The sequence below is a fragment of the Choristoneura fumiferana genome, chromosome 15 (genome assembly GCF_025370935.1).
Source record: "Choristoneura fumiferana chromosome 15, NRCan_CFum_1, whole genome shotgun sequence".
NCBI lineage: Eukaryota > Metazoa > Arthropoda > Insecta > Lepidoptera > Tortricidae > Choristoneura > Choristoneura fumiferana.
This window is the reverse complement of record NC_133486.1, coordinates 11823236-11840473: the sequence shown is the minus strand read 5'-3', so window position 1 is coordinate 11840473 and position 17238 is coordinate 11823236. Positions and strand designations below refer to the sequence as shown.

At 36.7% G+C, this 17238-nt stretch overlaps 3 protein-coding genes and 1 long non-coding RNA gene across 4 annotated transcripts in view; 2 read left to right on the top strand and 2 right to left on the bottom strand.

Moving 5' to 3' along the window:
* Positions 1 to 6613, bottom strand: part of AdipoR (adiponectin receptor) — a 16307-nt gene extending 9694 nt beyond the window's left edge. Inside the window, 2 exon segments of the mRNA XM_074098351.1 lie at positions 3828 to 6057; positions 6059 to 6613. Of these exon segments, the coding sequence (XP_073954452.1) occupies positions 5092 to 6057; positions 6059 to 6253 (1161 nt within the window). The 5' untranslated portion in view covers positions 6254 to 6613 and the 3' untranslated portion in view covers positions 3828 to 5091.
* MCTS1 (malignant T-cell-amplified sequence 1 homolog) overlaps positions 1 to 11071 on the bottom strand; it is an 84608-nt gene extending 73537 nt beyond the window's left edge. The window contains exon 1 of the mRNA XM_074098354.1: positions 10962 to 11071. Within this exon, the coding sequence (XP_073954455.1) occupies positions 10962 to 10972 (11 nt within the window). The 5' untranslated portion in view covers positions 10973 to 11071. The remainder of the gene's footprint in view (positions 1 to 10961) is intronic.
* Positions 1 to 17238, top strand: part of LOC141435628 (uncharacterized) — a 226363-nt gene that overhangs the window by 182252 nt on the left and 26873 nt on the right. The window lies entirely within an intron of this gene.
* Positions 11383 to 12855, top strand: LOC141435610 (WD repeat-containing protein 18). Its single transcript, XM_074098350.1, has one exon. It carries the CDS (start codon positions 11503 to 11505, stop codon positions 12829 to 12831), a length of 1329 nt encoding a protein of 442 aa, XP_073954451.1. The 5' UTR covers positions 11383 to 11502; the 3' UTR covers positions 12832 to 12855.

The following is a 17238-nucleotide window of genomic DNA, read 5'->3' as shown; positions in this document are numbered from 1 at the left end:
CACCGACTTCGAGCTTTCAAGGGTTTTGCGGTCGGTTCCATTTTTTGTTTATTTTTTTCGAGTCGGTTTTACTTTTTTCTTAAAAAAATATTTTTATACGTATTAACCTGTTGAACCTAATAAGATTTTGCATTACCTGCAGCAACGCATGCTAAAAATATGGTATAGTAGATAGGTTATATTAACATATATATGTTTTATCCAATATAGCTTCCATCGAAAATAGCCTACTGTGTATTTCTTTTCAGTCGGTTCCATATGGGTATCAAATGAAAGGGCTCGAAAAATAGAATCTTCACACGAAAAAAGATCAAATCCAATGTCGCTGCCATCACAAAAGCAAATGTAATCGTCTGGACCATAGTTCAAAAACGGAACCCGTATAGTTTCGCCATGTCTGTCTGTCTGTCTGTCCGTCCGCGGCTTTGCTCAGGGACTATCAATGCTAGAAAGCTGTAATTTTGCACGGATATATAATGAAAACTATCCCGACAAAATGATACTTGTACAATGAAAAATTAAAAAAAAAAAACATTTTGTGGGTACCTCCCATAGACGGTAAAGTAGAGATTTGTTGTATGTAAGTAAGCCGGTGGGTGGAAAATTAAAAAAAAATCTGGATGGTAAGTATATCAAACTTACAATCCTGCCTGATGTCATTATACGACATGTTGCTGTGTGTGTAATCATTCACTTCAATTCTTGTGGCACTACCTATACTAACATGTTTTAGGGGGATTTCCAATTAATTATAGCAATTTTAGGGTTTTTAACTTAAGTTTTTAGGGATAAATATTTTTGAGAGTTGGGTAACTCTTGCGCTCGGCCCGCGCGCTGTTTGTGACGACGGGCGACGGGCGCGGGCCCGCGCACGACCGCGCGCCCGCGCCCGCGTTTGTGTGAAGGCTTCCATATACCGCCATGCAAATACGCCCGTCGCGGGCCCGCGCACGACCGCGCCCCGCTCTCTGTGTGTGTTGCCCTTTAATGTCACAGCGACCGTCAAGTCAATTACCAATAGCTGTGCCGATAGTCAGAACGGTAGATGGGAACTTGAGAGGTGCCATAGTGCGATGCCCACAATAGGATGGTTTACCCGACCGGTGGTTTGGCCGAGATGATGACCAGACTTGGAAAAGGTGAAAAAACTTTCATAGCTTTATCAGAAATTGCTGAGCAAATTGCACTGAAATTATGGCAATTAGTTAATGTCATTAAGATCTTGCCACCTTGGATTGGACACACCTAGCAGAGTTTTACAGCGCTGAAGGTCACTGGATCAATCCATACTGTGCAAATGTTTCCTCCCAGCAAACTTTCATGCAGCCCGCGCGCCACGTATAGCGGTGACCGTTAATGTGCAGAAGTACTATAGGTACTTATTTTATTCCACAGGTAAATGTATATAGGTATACCTACCTAGTGCAACCAGAGTTGATGTCGCGGACACAAGAACATGTGTAAAGGATTTTGTCATTTACTCATTCATTTACGAAACTTGAGGTCCCGGGTTTGATTCCCGTGTCGGGGCAGATATTTGTATGAAAAATACGAATGTTTGTTCTCGGGTCTTGGGTGCAATGTTTAATATGTATTTAAGTATGTATCTATGTCTATATATAATTATATTTATCCGTTGCTTAGTACCCATAACACAATCTTTGCTAAGCTTACTCTGGGACTAGGTCAATTGGTGTGAATTGTCCCGTGATATTTATTTATTTATTTCATTCATTCTCCTTTTTAACACCCGACGCAAAAGAGGGGTGTTATAAGTTTGACCGCTATGTCTCTGTCTGTGGCACCGTAGCTCTTAAACGGGTAGACCGATTTGAATGCAGTTTTTTTTAATTGAAAGCAGGTTTTCTAGCGATGGTTCTTAGACATGTTTGTGTCAAAATCTGGAATCGGTTTAGTCGTTTTTGAGTTTATTTGAACTTTGAAGTGACAAAGTCGGGAGTTTTCCAACTGTTTGTTGGTTAGGTTACTGAGGGCTGGATCCGCGCCTGTGTGTAATAATAATAATCATTCACAAACTAACATTTATTATTTATTTTATTTTTGTTAATTTATTTATACCTTTGTTATGCTACGTTATATTTTGTCCCTATAGTATATATATGTCTGATTGATATGTATAATCAAATTTTATTTTCCATTTTGACAACCCATGCCACAACTGTGGACTGATAGCGTAGTATAGGTAATGCCACGGAGAGTTGAAATGAATGGTTACACACACAGTTACACGAAGAACTGATTGCATGAAAGGAGAATGAATAAAATGAACGAGTGAATGTCAAAATCCCGCTGTCAACGTGACATGTTTTTAAATGCGTACCCTCAACTCCGGTGCACTACCCTATACCTACACGTGCAGCTGTGCATGTCGTTCGACAAGAAAGGCATTATGCTAACCACATCCTAACTGTTAAATAGTTTCTGTATAATAAAGGTTACTTAACGAATCAAATAAATGACAATTAATTTAATGATACTTTATTACATAATATTTGAATCCCACCCAACATACATGCTAAACAAAAATAAACAATTAACAAATCCATTGCACGTGCGAACGGTCATCCAAAGCAGTAAGTTGTCGGATCACACGGTTTCAGATAATCAACAGAAATTTAATTTCTAATTAAATAAATACGAATTAAACATTTATTAAAATTATACTAAGTGCCCGCGCAAGCTGGCGCGGGTGGGTACAGGTAGGTATAATCTGTCGCACGCGACGCGCTCATACTATACTTAGTTTTTTTTTAAGCATGGGAAGGAAGGATCATGACGTGTCTTATTGAAAAACGCTTTTGAAAAACAAGTCACTGCAAACAATGTAACAATTCAGGCCATATGATCATTTACATTATTTTGGTATTATAAGTAATAGTTACAGGGCCCGCGTGGGAACTACTGCCCAAGCCCTCTCATTCTGAGGGGAGGCCTGTGCCCTGCAGTGGGACGTATATAGGCTGGGATGATGATGAAGTAATAGTTACTGTTTTTTCAAATTCGTTTTTCAATAAAAAGACACCTGAAGATTGTTTACCCCATTTCTAATGCCAAAAAAGAACGAAGTTATATTTTCAATAGGCGTCCACCCGCTTTGGGCTTATAACTACTTACTTAATTTTTATTTTTACCTCTTTATAATATTCCCAGATCTTGGTCACAAAATACCTAAATTGCAGAAAGCCTATTTTTTTCTTAAAACACCGAATTTTAAAATGCCTTAGTTTCATAATGCCTCAACTTCAAAACACTTTCATGTCAAAACAACAATATATGCTTGAAACAACGAAATGTCAAAATACCTAATTTTGTATTACACTGAGACTGTAAATTTTTACATAAGATGAATTTTCCATTTTCGGCCGCAACCTTAATCTTTTGGCACAAAAAAATTAGGCATTTTTCCATTTAGGTGTTTTCGGTTTAGGTTATTTTAATATTTTGTCATTTCGGTCATTTTGTATTTGGAGGAATTGTGCATTTAGGTATTATGAAATTTAGTGGTTTTAAGCCCAAAGCCTCCACCCGCTCTGTGCAAACCGCGTCAGCTACCAATGCTACCATAGACCCTAAACAACATTGTGCACAAAACATCAATATAATTTTTATAGAATGCAATATCGTTCATTTTCAAAATGTGTAAAAAAAACAAGTAAGAATAATGAAAAATACTGTCTTTCTTTAGTCAGACCAAGGTCCAAACCTGTGATATGCCAATGAAGAGTAATCCATGCATAACTTTACTGGAGAGGACAATGTTATTTTTCTTTAAATGTGTTTTTTTAATACATTAGATACCTACCTACCTAGAAACTTTTTAAAGCTCCTTTAGTTATTTTAATTATTCTTAAACTGGGTACATAAATAACTTAAGAATTTTTATCAATTTCAACACACCTACCATTGTACACATTCTAGGGTGTTTCAATTTTAGTATAGTACATCACTTTTTTTTTACATTTTTCTCATAAAATCTTTACATTTATGAACACTTACAACAATTTAGAATATATTTTTTAACATTACTTTTACGATTAGTGCACACCAGATTTTATTTGAGACATGAGGTACCGATTAATGATTGATTGCAATGATGCAGGTAGATTGATAATCTAATTTGTAGAATGAATACTTGTTCTTACAAACAAACAAAATTTTAACTTCAGAAAATAAATATGTATATTACAAATCTCTGACGGAATGTAAATACAAGATCAAGTTTGTAAAGTTACAATATGATTTTAATTAAAGCCTCGTGGGTTTTGGATGTGATTTTGCCGAATGTGGTATTTCTTCAATAAATCGAATGAATAGGTGTCCCTTATGTGGGAAAATAAGAGGATCAATTCAATAATACTACTGAAAAGTACCTATTTATATTACTGCATATCCGAGACTGTACAAAATGTGCAACTATGTTATTGATCAATGAAGTGAAGTTTATGTTTCGTGAAAAGGAAATGGAGGCATCAAACTAACTAGAGCATTGAAATAACGCATAAATTTCACAACTGGTTTACAATGTCCATGATTTCATTAGTTATGTGTGAAAGTATTTACATGATTTAAGGAAGAACAATGACTTAATGGGTTTGAATCGATAGCTTTATGACTTGTACCAGTCATTAGGCTATCTTATAATAAGGAACATGTAAATAAAAGGGCAAATGAAACTGATATTAAGTACGAAAATTTTACAGATGGTTTGTCACAAAGGAATAATTTAGTAACTACCCAAAAATAATATATCTAAACGGAATTCAACAAAATATGTTATTATTAAGTGCAAATTGATTAAAACTACTTAGACAAACAACTATAACATAGATGTTATCAAACATTTCTGTTAAAAAAAATCTTAGCCCTTTAAAAAATCCAATAGATTTTAACCTCTTATTCTTCTATTATTATTTATACATAATTATTGCTTTTAACAAAATGTAGCCTGTCCAAAAAAAGATATCAAAATGCGTCAAAACCAACAAGTTTAAAAAAATATATAATGTGAAGCTATTGAAAGTTTTTTTTCTACTTAAATTTATCTATGGTCTACTATCACATTTGGTAGGGCTAGAAGGCTATGGACGAAGGAGGCATGGAGCACTCTCCGACGGTGACTCTGTAGGATGCCAGTTCACTGATACCGTGGTAGTGGACAAAGGCAGCCACAATCACCAGCACGTGGAAGATTTGGTGAGATTGGAACCAGATGTCACACTTTCCTGGAAACCATCTCTCAGGTACACGCAGGGCATAGAACATAGCACCAAGAATGTACAGTAGGCCCATTAGAACTAGCCAGCCCAAGGAAGCCTTGCTCACCTGAGTGAACCAACCCTCGGTGATCCCGTAGTGGATCGCAGGCACCACCCCCGAGAGACCAAAGCCCATAAACACTCCAGCTCTGAGTGGCCGCAGTCGAGGCTCCGAAAACCGGTCCCAAAGCGACACAATAATAGAAAGTATTCCTAAAACAACCACTACAGATAAATAAATAATCTTCGGTCTGTAGTGGCAGTAGAAACTATAATACAACCAAGGAACAAAGGAGCCCATGATTAATAGAGCTATTCCACAGTAATCCAGTTTTGAAAACAGTTTGCCTACCATTTCGGAGTGACAGTATAAGGTGTGGTAAGCAAATGAAAAGCCGAGACAGACGATGGCGCCTACGAAAAATACACCGAAAATCATTTTCTCTTGCATTTGTATTTCGATCGACGGGCGCGACAAGAAGTAGATAGCCACGCCGATAAATGCCACGCAGCCGAGGAGATGAGTCCAGATGTTGCCAGTTTCTGTGTGGATGCGGAAGATGGAGGCGAAACATGCGCTGAAAGACGGTAGGGGCGGCCGATGGCCTTTATGTAAATAGTCGTTGTCTTGAAGCCAGCGCGGCAGGTGTCGGAAGTGGCACACGTTCCATGAAGCCTCCCAAACCTTGCGAACAAACTCTTCAGCCTGCTCTGCGGCGTTGTGCGCCAACGCGCCTAGATCAATCTCGTCCGACAACACGCCCGCTTTCAACACTTCGGCCCATCTCCGCGTCTAGCAAATGTTGATCCTCCGGCGTCGAAGGCAACGGGCAGCCCTCTTCTTCCTCCGCGAGCACTTCGTCCAGCTCGTCCATGTGGGAGGCCAGACTCTCCGCCTCCGGGTCCCATCCTTGCCGCCGTCGCAGACCGTCCGAAGACACGCTTTGCGACCCCGAATCGGAGTCTAACTCCCACATCGTTGCTGTTTGTTCACTCTTTGATTGCAAACATCCACGCTACGAACTGTGACCCGCTTTCGACGGTACACGCGCGGACAGTTATCTGCTAAAAATCCAGTTACGTCACGGAAACCACAGCGCAATGCAACGTCTTTTGTTTCGACGCTGCAACTATTCACTTTTCAAAAGCGTCCATACGCAAAACCATAACCCAATTAAGAATCGTATCACTGTAATTTTGATGATGCGCCGATTTTTAAGCACGATTTACCTTCTTGTGCATCACACGGCAAACAGCTGAAAGACACTGACACTGTCGGTCGGTAATTTTGTCTGTCTTCACTCCACACCATTCGCCATAATTTTCCAATCGGTCTTGCCCTCTCACTCACTCTCAAGCAGCTGTCACCGAATATAGTGCTGCGACAATTCCGACGATGATTCTCAAATAAAACACAATCGAGTTGTTCAATCAATAGTTCATTAATCGTTAGTTTTCATTCCCTTTTTGAATTTAAATTATAATATGCTTTTAAAAGCCTTGGTAGCCCAGTGGTTTATAATCAAGCAGACCAATCCTCTAACAAATCCTTCAAACTCTCAAGAAGTTTATAGTTGCGAGTTGCGACTTGCGAGCCCGTACCTCGAGGTTGTGAGTTTTTTTTTGGAATTTATGTCCAAAATTACATGAATGAATGAACACTGTGAGAAAAACCAAACACACCTGCGAAACAGATCATTGGTATGAGTGAAGTTCTCAATCTGGACTGTGCCCGCGTGAGAGTACTAAAGCCCACCCAAGCCCTTTCATTTTGAGTCAAGAATGGCTGTGCCAGCACTCATCACTGGACATTATTTGAAGTAATATGTAATAAAAAAAGCAATACTTATGTATTTTTTATCCTTACTTATATTAAAAATGCGAAAGTAACTGTCTGTCTGTTACCTCCTCATGCATACCGCTGAACCGATTTAGATGAACTTTGGTGTGGAAGATAGTTTGAGGTGGATAGTTAAGGTGGTCATACTACTAAAACGCGACGCAACGTGACGTATTGAACCCGTTGCGAGCCGTGCACACATCCAACACGCTTCGCTAGTGTCATAGCGTTGTGAACGACTGCAGTGTATTTACTATTTGAAAACGATTTGTATATTGATTTTGAAGATTTTATTGCAGATTTTGGGAATATATTTTATACAGAAACAGTACTTTACCAGTTTAGGTTTAAAATACGTCTTAGACGAAGACTATACTAGATTTTTCAAATAAATCAAGAGAGTTGCTTATGGTATATATGTTATACTTACCCTTTATAGAAAATTGCTTCAAAATAGTAAGAGGTCTCATTTATACTTTCAGACGAATGAAACGCAATTCGAAGTTCAGATGACTTTATTAAATATTATATATTTAAGAAGAGAACAACTTATCTTCAAGCTTTATTAGCACAAAAGAAAGACTGACAGTGGGTAAGTACAAAACATTTTACTTTTCAGCTATGCATTTTATTTTGTTTTAGTACCCTTTATCATTCCCACGTGCCACCACAAGCTCTGTACTTATAGTAATTCATATAATATTATTTCAGATTACTTTTTACAGTTTCGTTGTCATCCTCTACCTCTACTGTATTATTTGGTGATGGCACTATTTCAATAAATAAGATATTTTCACTCTTATGCTGAGTATTTGTTTCATTTTGTGTATTTACAGTTTCAGTTTTCATTGTATTTAGATCTAAAGTATTTGGATATTTTATTACTCGGTTCTGGGTTACATTGGGATCTGTTTTATGAAGTACTACATTTTCACTCGTAGCTTGAGTATTCATTTTATAACTTTCGCTTTATTTAATCATGCTTATTTCGGCATTATATATGAGTTTATGAATTTGAAATTTAATATTACTTTGGTCCATCTTGGGTAGTTTTTTTAATCGTTCGCTCATAGACAGAAAGAAATGATCTGTTTCATCCATCATCTCTGCCATTCTTTTATGTCGCAATTCCTGAGGAGCTTTCATGATATCAACCATTTTTTTCAAATAATTGTTGTCATTTTCTTTTCGGTTAATTGTTCTGCGAAACGCAGAGATTGGACTTAGTGATCTTACAGAAAAAGAGCTTACAGAAGAAGAGTCTGAAGATATTGCGTTAGCACGAGGTGATTCAGGTTCTTCCGAAAATTGCGAGTCTTCTGTCAACTCGTCTTTTACATTAGTTGATAAGTTTGTGATCGATCTTCTGCCCTCAACATGGGGCAATAAAAATTTCATTTGTGCATAATATTTCCATGGCACGATGTTAGTTAAAGCTTGGCCACTCTTCTTAAGGCGTCTTTTGAGGGCATTGGTAAAGCAATTTCTCAATTTCCTCCATCGCTCTTTGCATTCCTCAACTAGAACAAAATAAGACAACATATCTTTATATTAGTAATTTTAACAACCTTTGTTACAGTTTTTTGCAACAGGGAATTCATTTAGATCATTGAAACTCAGTTATCGAATGGGATTCAGCACCGTGCGAGTGTATTTTATAACAAATTGAATGGAAATAGCACATGCATATTTAATCGAACAACATTTTCTGTCGTCAAAGTATAATATTTGTAACAAAATTTGATATTCAAGCATAGATTTAACCTATAAAAATATTTTAAAAATTTATATAAATCCAGTAACTACTGTGTGATCTGTGATCTAGACCATAGTACTGGTACTGTAGTTGTACTAGTACTATGAGCAAAATACGACCAATCCAATCTAATCTTAATAAGATTCTGATTAATATCCTGTCTGTATAAAACAAGCACTTATAAATATAATAACCTATCTTTGTGGTACCTAGTTATAAACTGTGTTAAGCGACAAAATAAATAGAATAAGATAAATTGAAAACTTACCCGTAATATGCAGTTCTTCCGCAATTTCTTCCCAAGCGTTATTTCTAATAGTATTATCGCGGTATTGGCTTGAACTTATGTCATACAATACTGAGTACCGTTTTACTAACTTAATTAATTGTTCGTCTGACATTTTAAATGAAAAAGATCAAAAAAATCTTGATTATATGTACCAAGAATGTTTGAATGACAGTCGCGTGGCGTCGGGTTTTAACTAGAAACACACTGCTTGCCAGGCGTCGGGTGGCGTGTGTGCCCTCTCTCCCGGAAACACGCCGATCCAGATTGACTGGATTTTTCCGCGTGGAAGTGCGTGTCGTCACGTGGCGTGTTTTCTATCTGCAACTGGCCATAGTAAATATATGGGTAAATATATTTGACGACCGGATAGCCAAGTAGTTAGAGAACCTGATTATAAAGCTTGAGGTCCCGGATTCAATCCCCGATCGGGGCAGATATTTGTATAAATAATATGAATATTTATTCCCGGGTCTTGGCTTTTTAATATGTATTTAAGTATGTTTATCCGTTGCCTACTAGTAGTACCCTTTGTTTGCGGTGGCGCAGGAATCGATCGACCGAAGCATGACCACGACCACTGTCAAGTGCACAACTAAGAAGAAGAGACCAGTACCCTTAGTACAAGCTTTGGTCAGTTTGAGACTAGGTCAATTTGTGTAAATTTGTCCCATGATATTTATTTATTTATTATTTATGAGATGACATTGTTTGGTACTGACATGTGTCGGATGACATGGCGTGGCATCGCGTTTTAGTAGTATGTTTCCACTTGTATTCAACAAAGTTCCTGCGGTAGAATTTCTTGATAGACGAAGTTGCGGGCAAAAGATAAAATTTTTATTTAATAACCTAACCAATGGGCGGTGGTGATCTCTTACCATCAGGAGACCCACATGCTCGTTTGCCATCCAGCCAAATAAAAAAAAAACAGCTAAGTTGAAAAACCTCGACATTGTCATTTCAAAGTTAAATATCTCAAAAATGGCTGGATAGATTGTAATGAAATATAGCTAAGACCTACCGCAAGGAAACTCCGTTTCACGTAAAAAACCTCATCAAAACCAGTTCATTCGTTTGAAAGCTACGATGCCACGGTTAGACATTGGCGTCAAACTTATTTATACCCCTCTTTTTGCGTCCAAAACTAAAAATGAAAAAATATTGATAGTTTAGATTGATCTCTAACAAGTCGTGTTTGTAATTAGAAATTACAACAAGCCACACAATATGAGACAATAATAAATACAGTACGGTATGTTCTGGTCTGTTAGTTGAAGCACAAAAATGTAAGGCTCACGATTCAAATGTCACTGCGATCTGTACAATTTAATAAAAAAATATTAATATAAATTATAAATATTTATAGTCATCCTAGTTTCTTTCTCGGGTCTTTAAGTATCAATGTAACGATTGATGTTTAGAAGACCTTTGATTAATTAAAATGAAGTAGCTGTTTTTCTTGTGCCTTGTGTCTAGTGAGACAGAAAATCAAAACATCCCTAAAAAATATCAAAGTGCTAAAAGTAATTTTAAATCGAAATATCAACTACAATCGATTAATAAAGTTTGCAGTATACATAGTGTCGATAATCCATATTCGTAGCGTGGACAACACTAAAGAGTATGACGTGTTCAAAAATGCTGTTGTCCCATTGGACAATAAGATTTTACGTACATAAAAGTCAACCAATTACGTTAGTAATCATTCTGTCTACTTTTAACAGCTATATTATAACCTAAAATAGCTGCAGAATCTTGCATGTCTAACTAGAAACACATAAAATAAAGCAGACCACTTACTTTTTAAACATGTTGAGAACGATGAAAATTACACTGCTTCACGAAAATCACAAAACACATAAAATTGTGACACCGGAATACAACAGTGTTTCTTTCTGTGACAGTTTGTTTGACAGCAAGTTTGACCTAAATAATTGTATTGTCGATTTCGAGGAATCGTGTCTTGCTATTGGCTATTAAATACTTAGCGTCTCCTACGATTGGCTTGTGTTAACTCAAGTGAAAATGCGTTTAGTTTAGTTTCCTTCCAGGTTTCTTGCACTATAGATTCTTGACTTAGGTAATTAATTAAATAATCCATAGTGATAGAAGTATAAAACACATTGGCGCTTTTAAAACTGTAAAATCTATATTGGTAGTTTATGAAAAAATCTTGCAAATAGTAGGGATCCAAAACTCATTTAATCTGGCAAGCATTTCATCGACAAATGTCAAATAAAATACACCAAAAAGTTTGTTTTGACTCCACGTGGGGTTAGAAATTCGTAACTGCACGTTTATTTAATTAACGTAAATATTCCATTTCTTTGAGGTTTCCATAATGTCGACCCTACTGGAAGTGTTAGTGACAACAGATTCAAACAATACGTTATGGACGGGCAGTATATGGGATCCACATACTGGTACTAATTTGAAGTCCTATAAAGGAGGCGGTACAGCTGAGCCAAGAACTCTTTCTTTCATCGGCAGCGATTATCTAGCAGCTGTAGAGAAGACTAAACCTATTTTACACATTTGGCCTCTGAATTCGCATCAGACAGTGCAAGGCATGCGTTTTATTCTGCCAGGCAAAGCGGGCACATTCGCGTTTTCCCCCGACGGAGCATTCTGCATAGCCGGTATCGATGAGAAGATTTATCTCTGGCAAATTGCATCGGGTAACCTCTTAACTATAATTAATAGACATTATCAGAAAGTTGTGCTTCTAAAATTCACTCCAGATGGCAGATATTTTGTATCAGCAGCAGAAGACGGCATGGTTATGGTGTGGTCTTTGGCCACTGTAGCTGCCAACCCTGAGGCTGAATTGGTGACACAAACAACAGCAGGACAGCATGACCCTATTTATATTTTTTCAGACCATTCACTCCCTGTAGCTGATCTGTGTATAAGCAAAACTGGCATGCATGGCAGACTATGTTCTGTGTCAGGAGATAGGACTTGCAAAATATATGATTTAGCTTCAGGAGAGATGCTGCTGAACCTAGTTTTTGATGTCCCACTGTCAGCAATCACATTAGACATTCTGGAATTAAACATATTTGTCGGAACTATGGAAGGAAAAATTTATCAGATCAGTCTTACAAATCCTCCTAGGAGTCGAGATCTAATGATAAATACAGACAGTAGTCTTGTTTTCAATGCTCACAAGTCTATGGTAACTTGTTTGTCAGTTTCACTTAATGGTGAAACATTAATGTCAGGGTCGAATGATGAGCGGGTTTTACTGTGGCATATTCCTAGCAGACAGCCAGTGCGGACCATAAAACATAAAGGACCTATAACAAATGCCTACTTCACAACAAATTATCCAGCTATTTACAAACAAGAGTTTAAACCAAGTATAATCCTACACAGTCTAGAGAGATCTCTAGAAAGTTCTGATGAAGTCACTGAATTAGAAGTATTGGTGAACAAGAAAATCAACTTTTGGCCAGCCACAAATGATATTGACTATGAACAAAATAGTGTAGCCACCGAAAATGATAACAAAATCCAAGAGACAAAATTCAAAGAAGAACTAGAAAATTTGAAGAAGATTAATGCAAATTTATATTCTTTTGCTATTCAAAAAGAAGTGCATTCTATTGTTAATGTCAGTAACAATGTTGGTAAGAAGAAAAAGAATAGGAGTAAAATGAGTACATAATTAAATTAAATATTTAAGTTCTGTGCAGGTTTTTTTATTTTGCTTGAAACCCTTTGATCAACAATACATACTTGAAACCTATTATAAATGATATATGTATGTTGAGTGTTGTATATGTATACAGGGTGTCCCATGGCTATGCCACATGGAGGGGAAGTACCTTAAATATTGTAGACAATTTTACTGAAAGGAGACTTTATTTTAATTTAAAAATCAATTTTAACTGCATTCAAAGAGTTTTTAATAATTGCCTGTCTGAACCGGGAATCAAACCCGCCAAATGTTAAAAAAAACACACCCGTAGATTTACTATACCGATCGAAAGGCTCAATCAGGAGGATTATTTTTTTCCAAGTAACATAGCTTTAATAATAAAAGGAAGACCATGAAATAATACATTTACAATTTCAGGAAAATGAATACTTAGCCTTTTCTTTGACTTTGCAGTGCTTCGAAATACTGATTTTATCATTTTATTAATAAATACCCACTGTTGGTAACTATAACAGCCTTTATAGTGCCCCTCTTCGGACATAGGCCTCCTCTCTACTTTTCCAGTCTTGCCTATTCATTGCCACTCGCATCCAGTTTACGCCAGCTTGTTGCCGAATATCATCTGTCCATCTTTTTGGTGGTCATCCTCTACCACGGGAGATGGGCAGGACATATTGCTAGAATGGACCACAGTCGTTGGGCGAGAAGAGTCCTGGAGTGGAGACCCCGTGCTAACACTGTTGGTACAGTCGCCATCAGATATATGGTAGCGGCCAAGGTACTCAAATATTTCGGAGCAGCATTAAATTTCAATATATTAGTTACGATAGATAAGGTCTATAATATCGGACCATATAATTCGCCATAAATTTGGGAGCAGCGAGTTTTCAATTAATTCGTGACATACAATAAGATAAATATATCGTAACAAACAGATCGTCAATGGTATCGAAGCAGTCAGGGTGGTCATAAAGATCGGATCATTTATGGAAAATGTACCTTAAGTTTGTGTAATACAATTTAAAATAGTTAAGATTGGACTCATGAAAATAAGGTTTCAGACAGGCATTGATACTATATGTTATCATTAATTTAAATTTAGAACGAAATGGTTTGTTGTGGCATTCATCGAAAAGAGTGTGTGTGGATTTGTCATCGTGACAAATATATTTCCGTCTTTTTCGAATTAGACAATTTTTTTTTAACAAAACTAAATGCCTTAAAAACGTTGTTTCGACGCAATGTCAAAATTGGCGGGCGTAGAATGAGTAGCTTAATTTCGTCAAATTATGTCAGATACTTTATGGCGTAATTGATAGTCCCTTGACTATTAAAGCACAAAGTCATGGGTTCAAATCTGATGCAAGTAAATACGTGAATTGTGTTTCTCTTTTTTGATTTCTTTGGATGTAAATAACATTATTATTATTATACTGGCAGCTATTATACTAGCTATTTTATTCAACCCAGAGAAGTTAAAGTTTTTTTAGTAGTTAGGTATCTAGGTAGTAATAGTAGTAGTAGTAAAACACTTTATTGTACAACAAAAGAAAAATACAACTGATTAAATTACAAAGAAAAAATATTACAAAAATATTCACGTGCGAACTCTTTTAACGCGTGTAGTCCTACTTCAAACTTGCGGAATGATGGTCTGCCTATAACAGACGTAGCTAATGAAGTCGGAGTTTCAGTAAGTATTGTTTACTACACTATACATACTTACATGATTTAAATGCAAAGGTTATTACGATAATGATTTAATAAATTAAAATTTTATTTCAGAGAAACACCGTGCAAGAAGGAGCTTTGTCGAATCACGTATCTTTTGGACGTCCGCGTTCTACGACATGGCGTCAGGACATGAATATTATAAATCAAGCTCGTGAAGAAAGATTCATAAATACCACCCAGTTTGCAAATCAATACCAAGTATCGAGCAGTACCATACGACGGCGTCTAAAAGAGGGTGGTTTACAAAATAGAGTGCCAGCAAGGAAACCGGCACTAACTGATAGACACAAAGAGGATAGGTTGCAATTTGCAGCTAGGTATTTGAATCAAAATTTTAATAAAGTAATTTTTATGGACGAAAAGGTGTTCTGTTCAGCAGATAATGGCAGAATGAGTTTATGGAGACCAGACAATACGCGTTATCTGGAGCAAAATGTAGTGCCTAATCGCCAGAGTGGGCGTATTACAATTGGATTTTGGGGCTGGATGTGTAAAGACGGCCCAGGGGAGCTGGTAGAAATTACAGGTCATATGAATGCGGTGGATTACAAAGAAATACTTGAGGAGTCGTTTTTGCCTACTGCCCAAGTATTTTACCCCAATGAGCATATAACATTCATGCAAGACAACAGCTCGGTGCATAATGCTCGCTTGGTTCAGGGATGGATTAATGATCACAGAGATGAGCTGACTCGCATAAAAATGCCTGCAAAGAGCCCCGATCTCAACCCCATAGAAAATCTATGGGGTAAAATGGTGCAAGAGTGGGACGGAAACCAGTGTCGCACCAAAGATGCTTTAAGACGCCACGCTCTCAACGTTTGGGAGTCTTTTAGAGGGCGAAACGTGTGTGAAAATCTGGTCGGCTCAATGCGAAGACGATTGCAAGCTGTATTAAACGCCGAGGGAAGTTACACGAAGTACTAACGTTTTTACAGGCTGAAGAAAAGTAGTTTTATTTAGTTTACGGGTAGTGAAACACGTATTAAAAGGTTATTTTAATGGTATAAGTAAATAGTGTTTGTGTTTGATTCTTAAAATAAAAGTATTTTCTACTAAATCATTATTTTATTTATATTAAGTTTTTATATTAATATGAATACTATCAATTGATACAGTTTTCGAGAATGCTGCTTGAAATTATCTCATGTGTCTAAGAAACTCACTTGCTCACCCATAATAGTCGTCAAAATCATCCTTGACATTGACAACTTAAGTCAATAGAACTCAAGTAGATAGTAACGAATTCAAATGTGTAGGTACTATGACACAGATTTACAGTATATTTTTCCATAAATGTTCCGATCTTTATGACCACCCTGACTGCTTCGATACCATTGACGATCTGTTTGTTACGATATATTTATCTTATTGTATGTCACGAATTAATTGAAAACTCGCTGGTCCCAAATTTATGGCGAATTATATGGTCCGATATTATAGACCTTATCTATCGTAACTAATATATTGAAATTTAATGCTGCTCCGAAATATTTGAGTACCTTGGCCGCTACCATATATCTGATGGTGACTGTATAATAATAATAATAATAAAGCCATTTATTCCATATTTCTTAATTTTGTTTTTTACATAAAAAAAAATTATACCTTAAAAAAAACCCTCCGCACTGTTGGTATATCAACTTTGATGAACTGGTTCATCAAAGTATATCAATGAATAAATAAATAAAAAAATCGCCGTCCCGATGTATCCGCAGCAGAGATGTTATTTATTACTGAGAAATTATCGCCTTCTAATTTCTAAAACTAACACTTTTTAAAAAATCACTAGGCTGACCAGTTGAGGCTGATGCTGCAATAAAAATGTGCCGTACATAAGGAAAACATCGTAAGGAAACCTGCACAAACCTGGGAAGCAATTCAATGGTGTGTGTAGGGTTGCCAACTATACTGTTAAAAACAGTATTATACTGTTTTTCACTACATTATACTTTTTACTGTTGAAATAAAATAAAGTATGTAAAATACTGTTTTCAGCATCAATATTGCCTGACACTAATACACACTAATTTAATAAAAATGTACCTCCTTATCTATCTTATTTATCTTAATTTTAGTTTTGATTCTGACGAGTTCTGTGAGGCTTTTAAAAATGAAACTAAATTTATAACTTGAGCGAGAAGCACCTAAAATTTGTCTTTAAAAAGAAGAAAATACTGTTCATTTTTCTAAAATACTGTTTATTTCCCTTCTCAGACGTAAATATACTTTTATTTCTTGTATAAAAAGTTGGCAACCCTAGGTGTATGCGATGTTTTCAATCCGCACTGGGCCCGCGTGGGAACTACGGCCCAAGACCTCTCATTCTGAGAGGAGGCCTGTGCCCAGCTGTGGGATGTATGTATATAGGCTGGGATGATGATTTTTTTTTCAGTACTTTATGTACAGTCGCTATCAGATATTTCGGAGCGGCCAAGGTAGTCAAAAATATCGGAGCATGCACTCTATTCTCAAGGCATTAGAGTTCATGCTTCGATATATAAGATCACCGTGGCTGCTCCGAAATATCTAATGGCGACTCTACATGTACTGTATGTAGACAGACAGTGGGTTTTAAATATTTCCCTAAAAGTACCTTTTTTCTCAACTGGCAAACTTTTATTGTTAACTCGTTCAGAAATTATTGCTGGATTTATTTATTGGATAAGGAATAATTAT

What these genes read in the sequence shown, in the direction of transcription:
- LOC141435610 (XM_074098350.1), top strand. Translation starts at nt 11,503, where the DNA reads ATGTCGACCCTACTGGAAGTGTTAGTGACAACAGATTCAAACAATACG.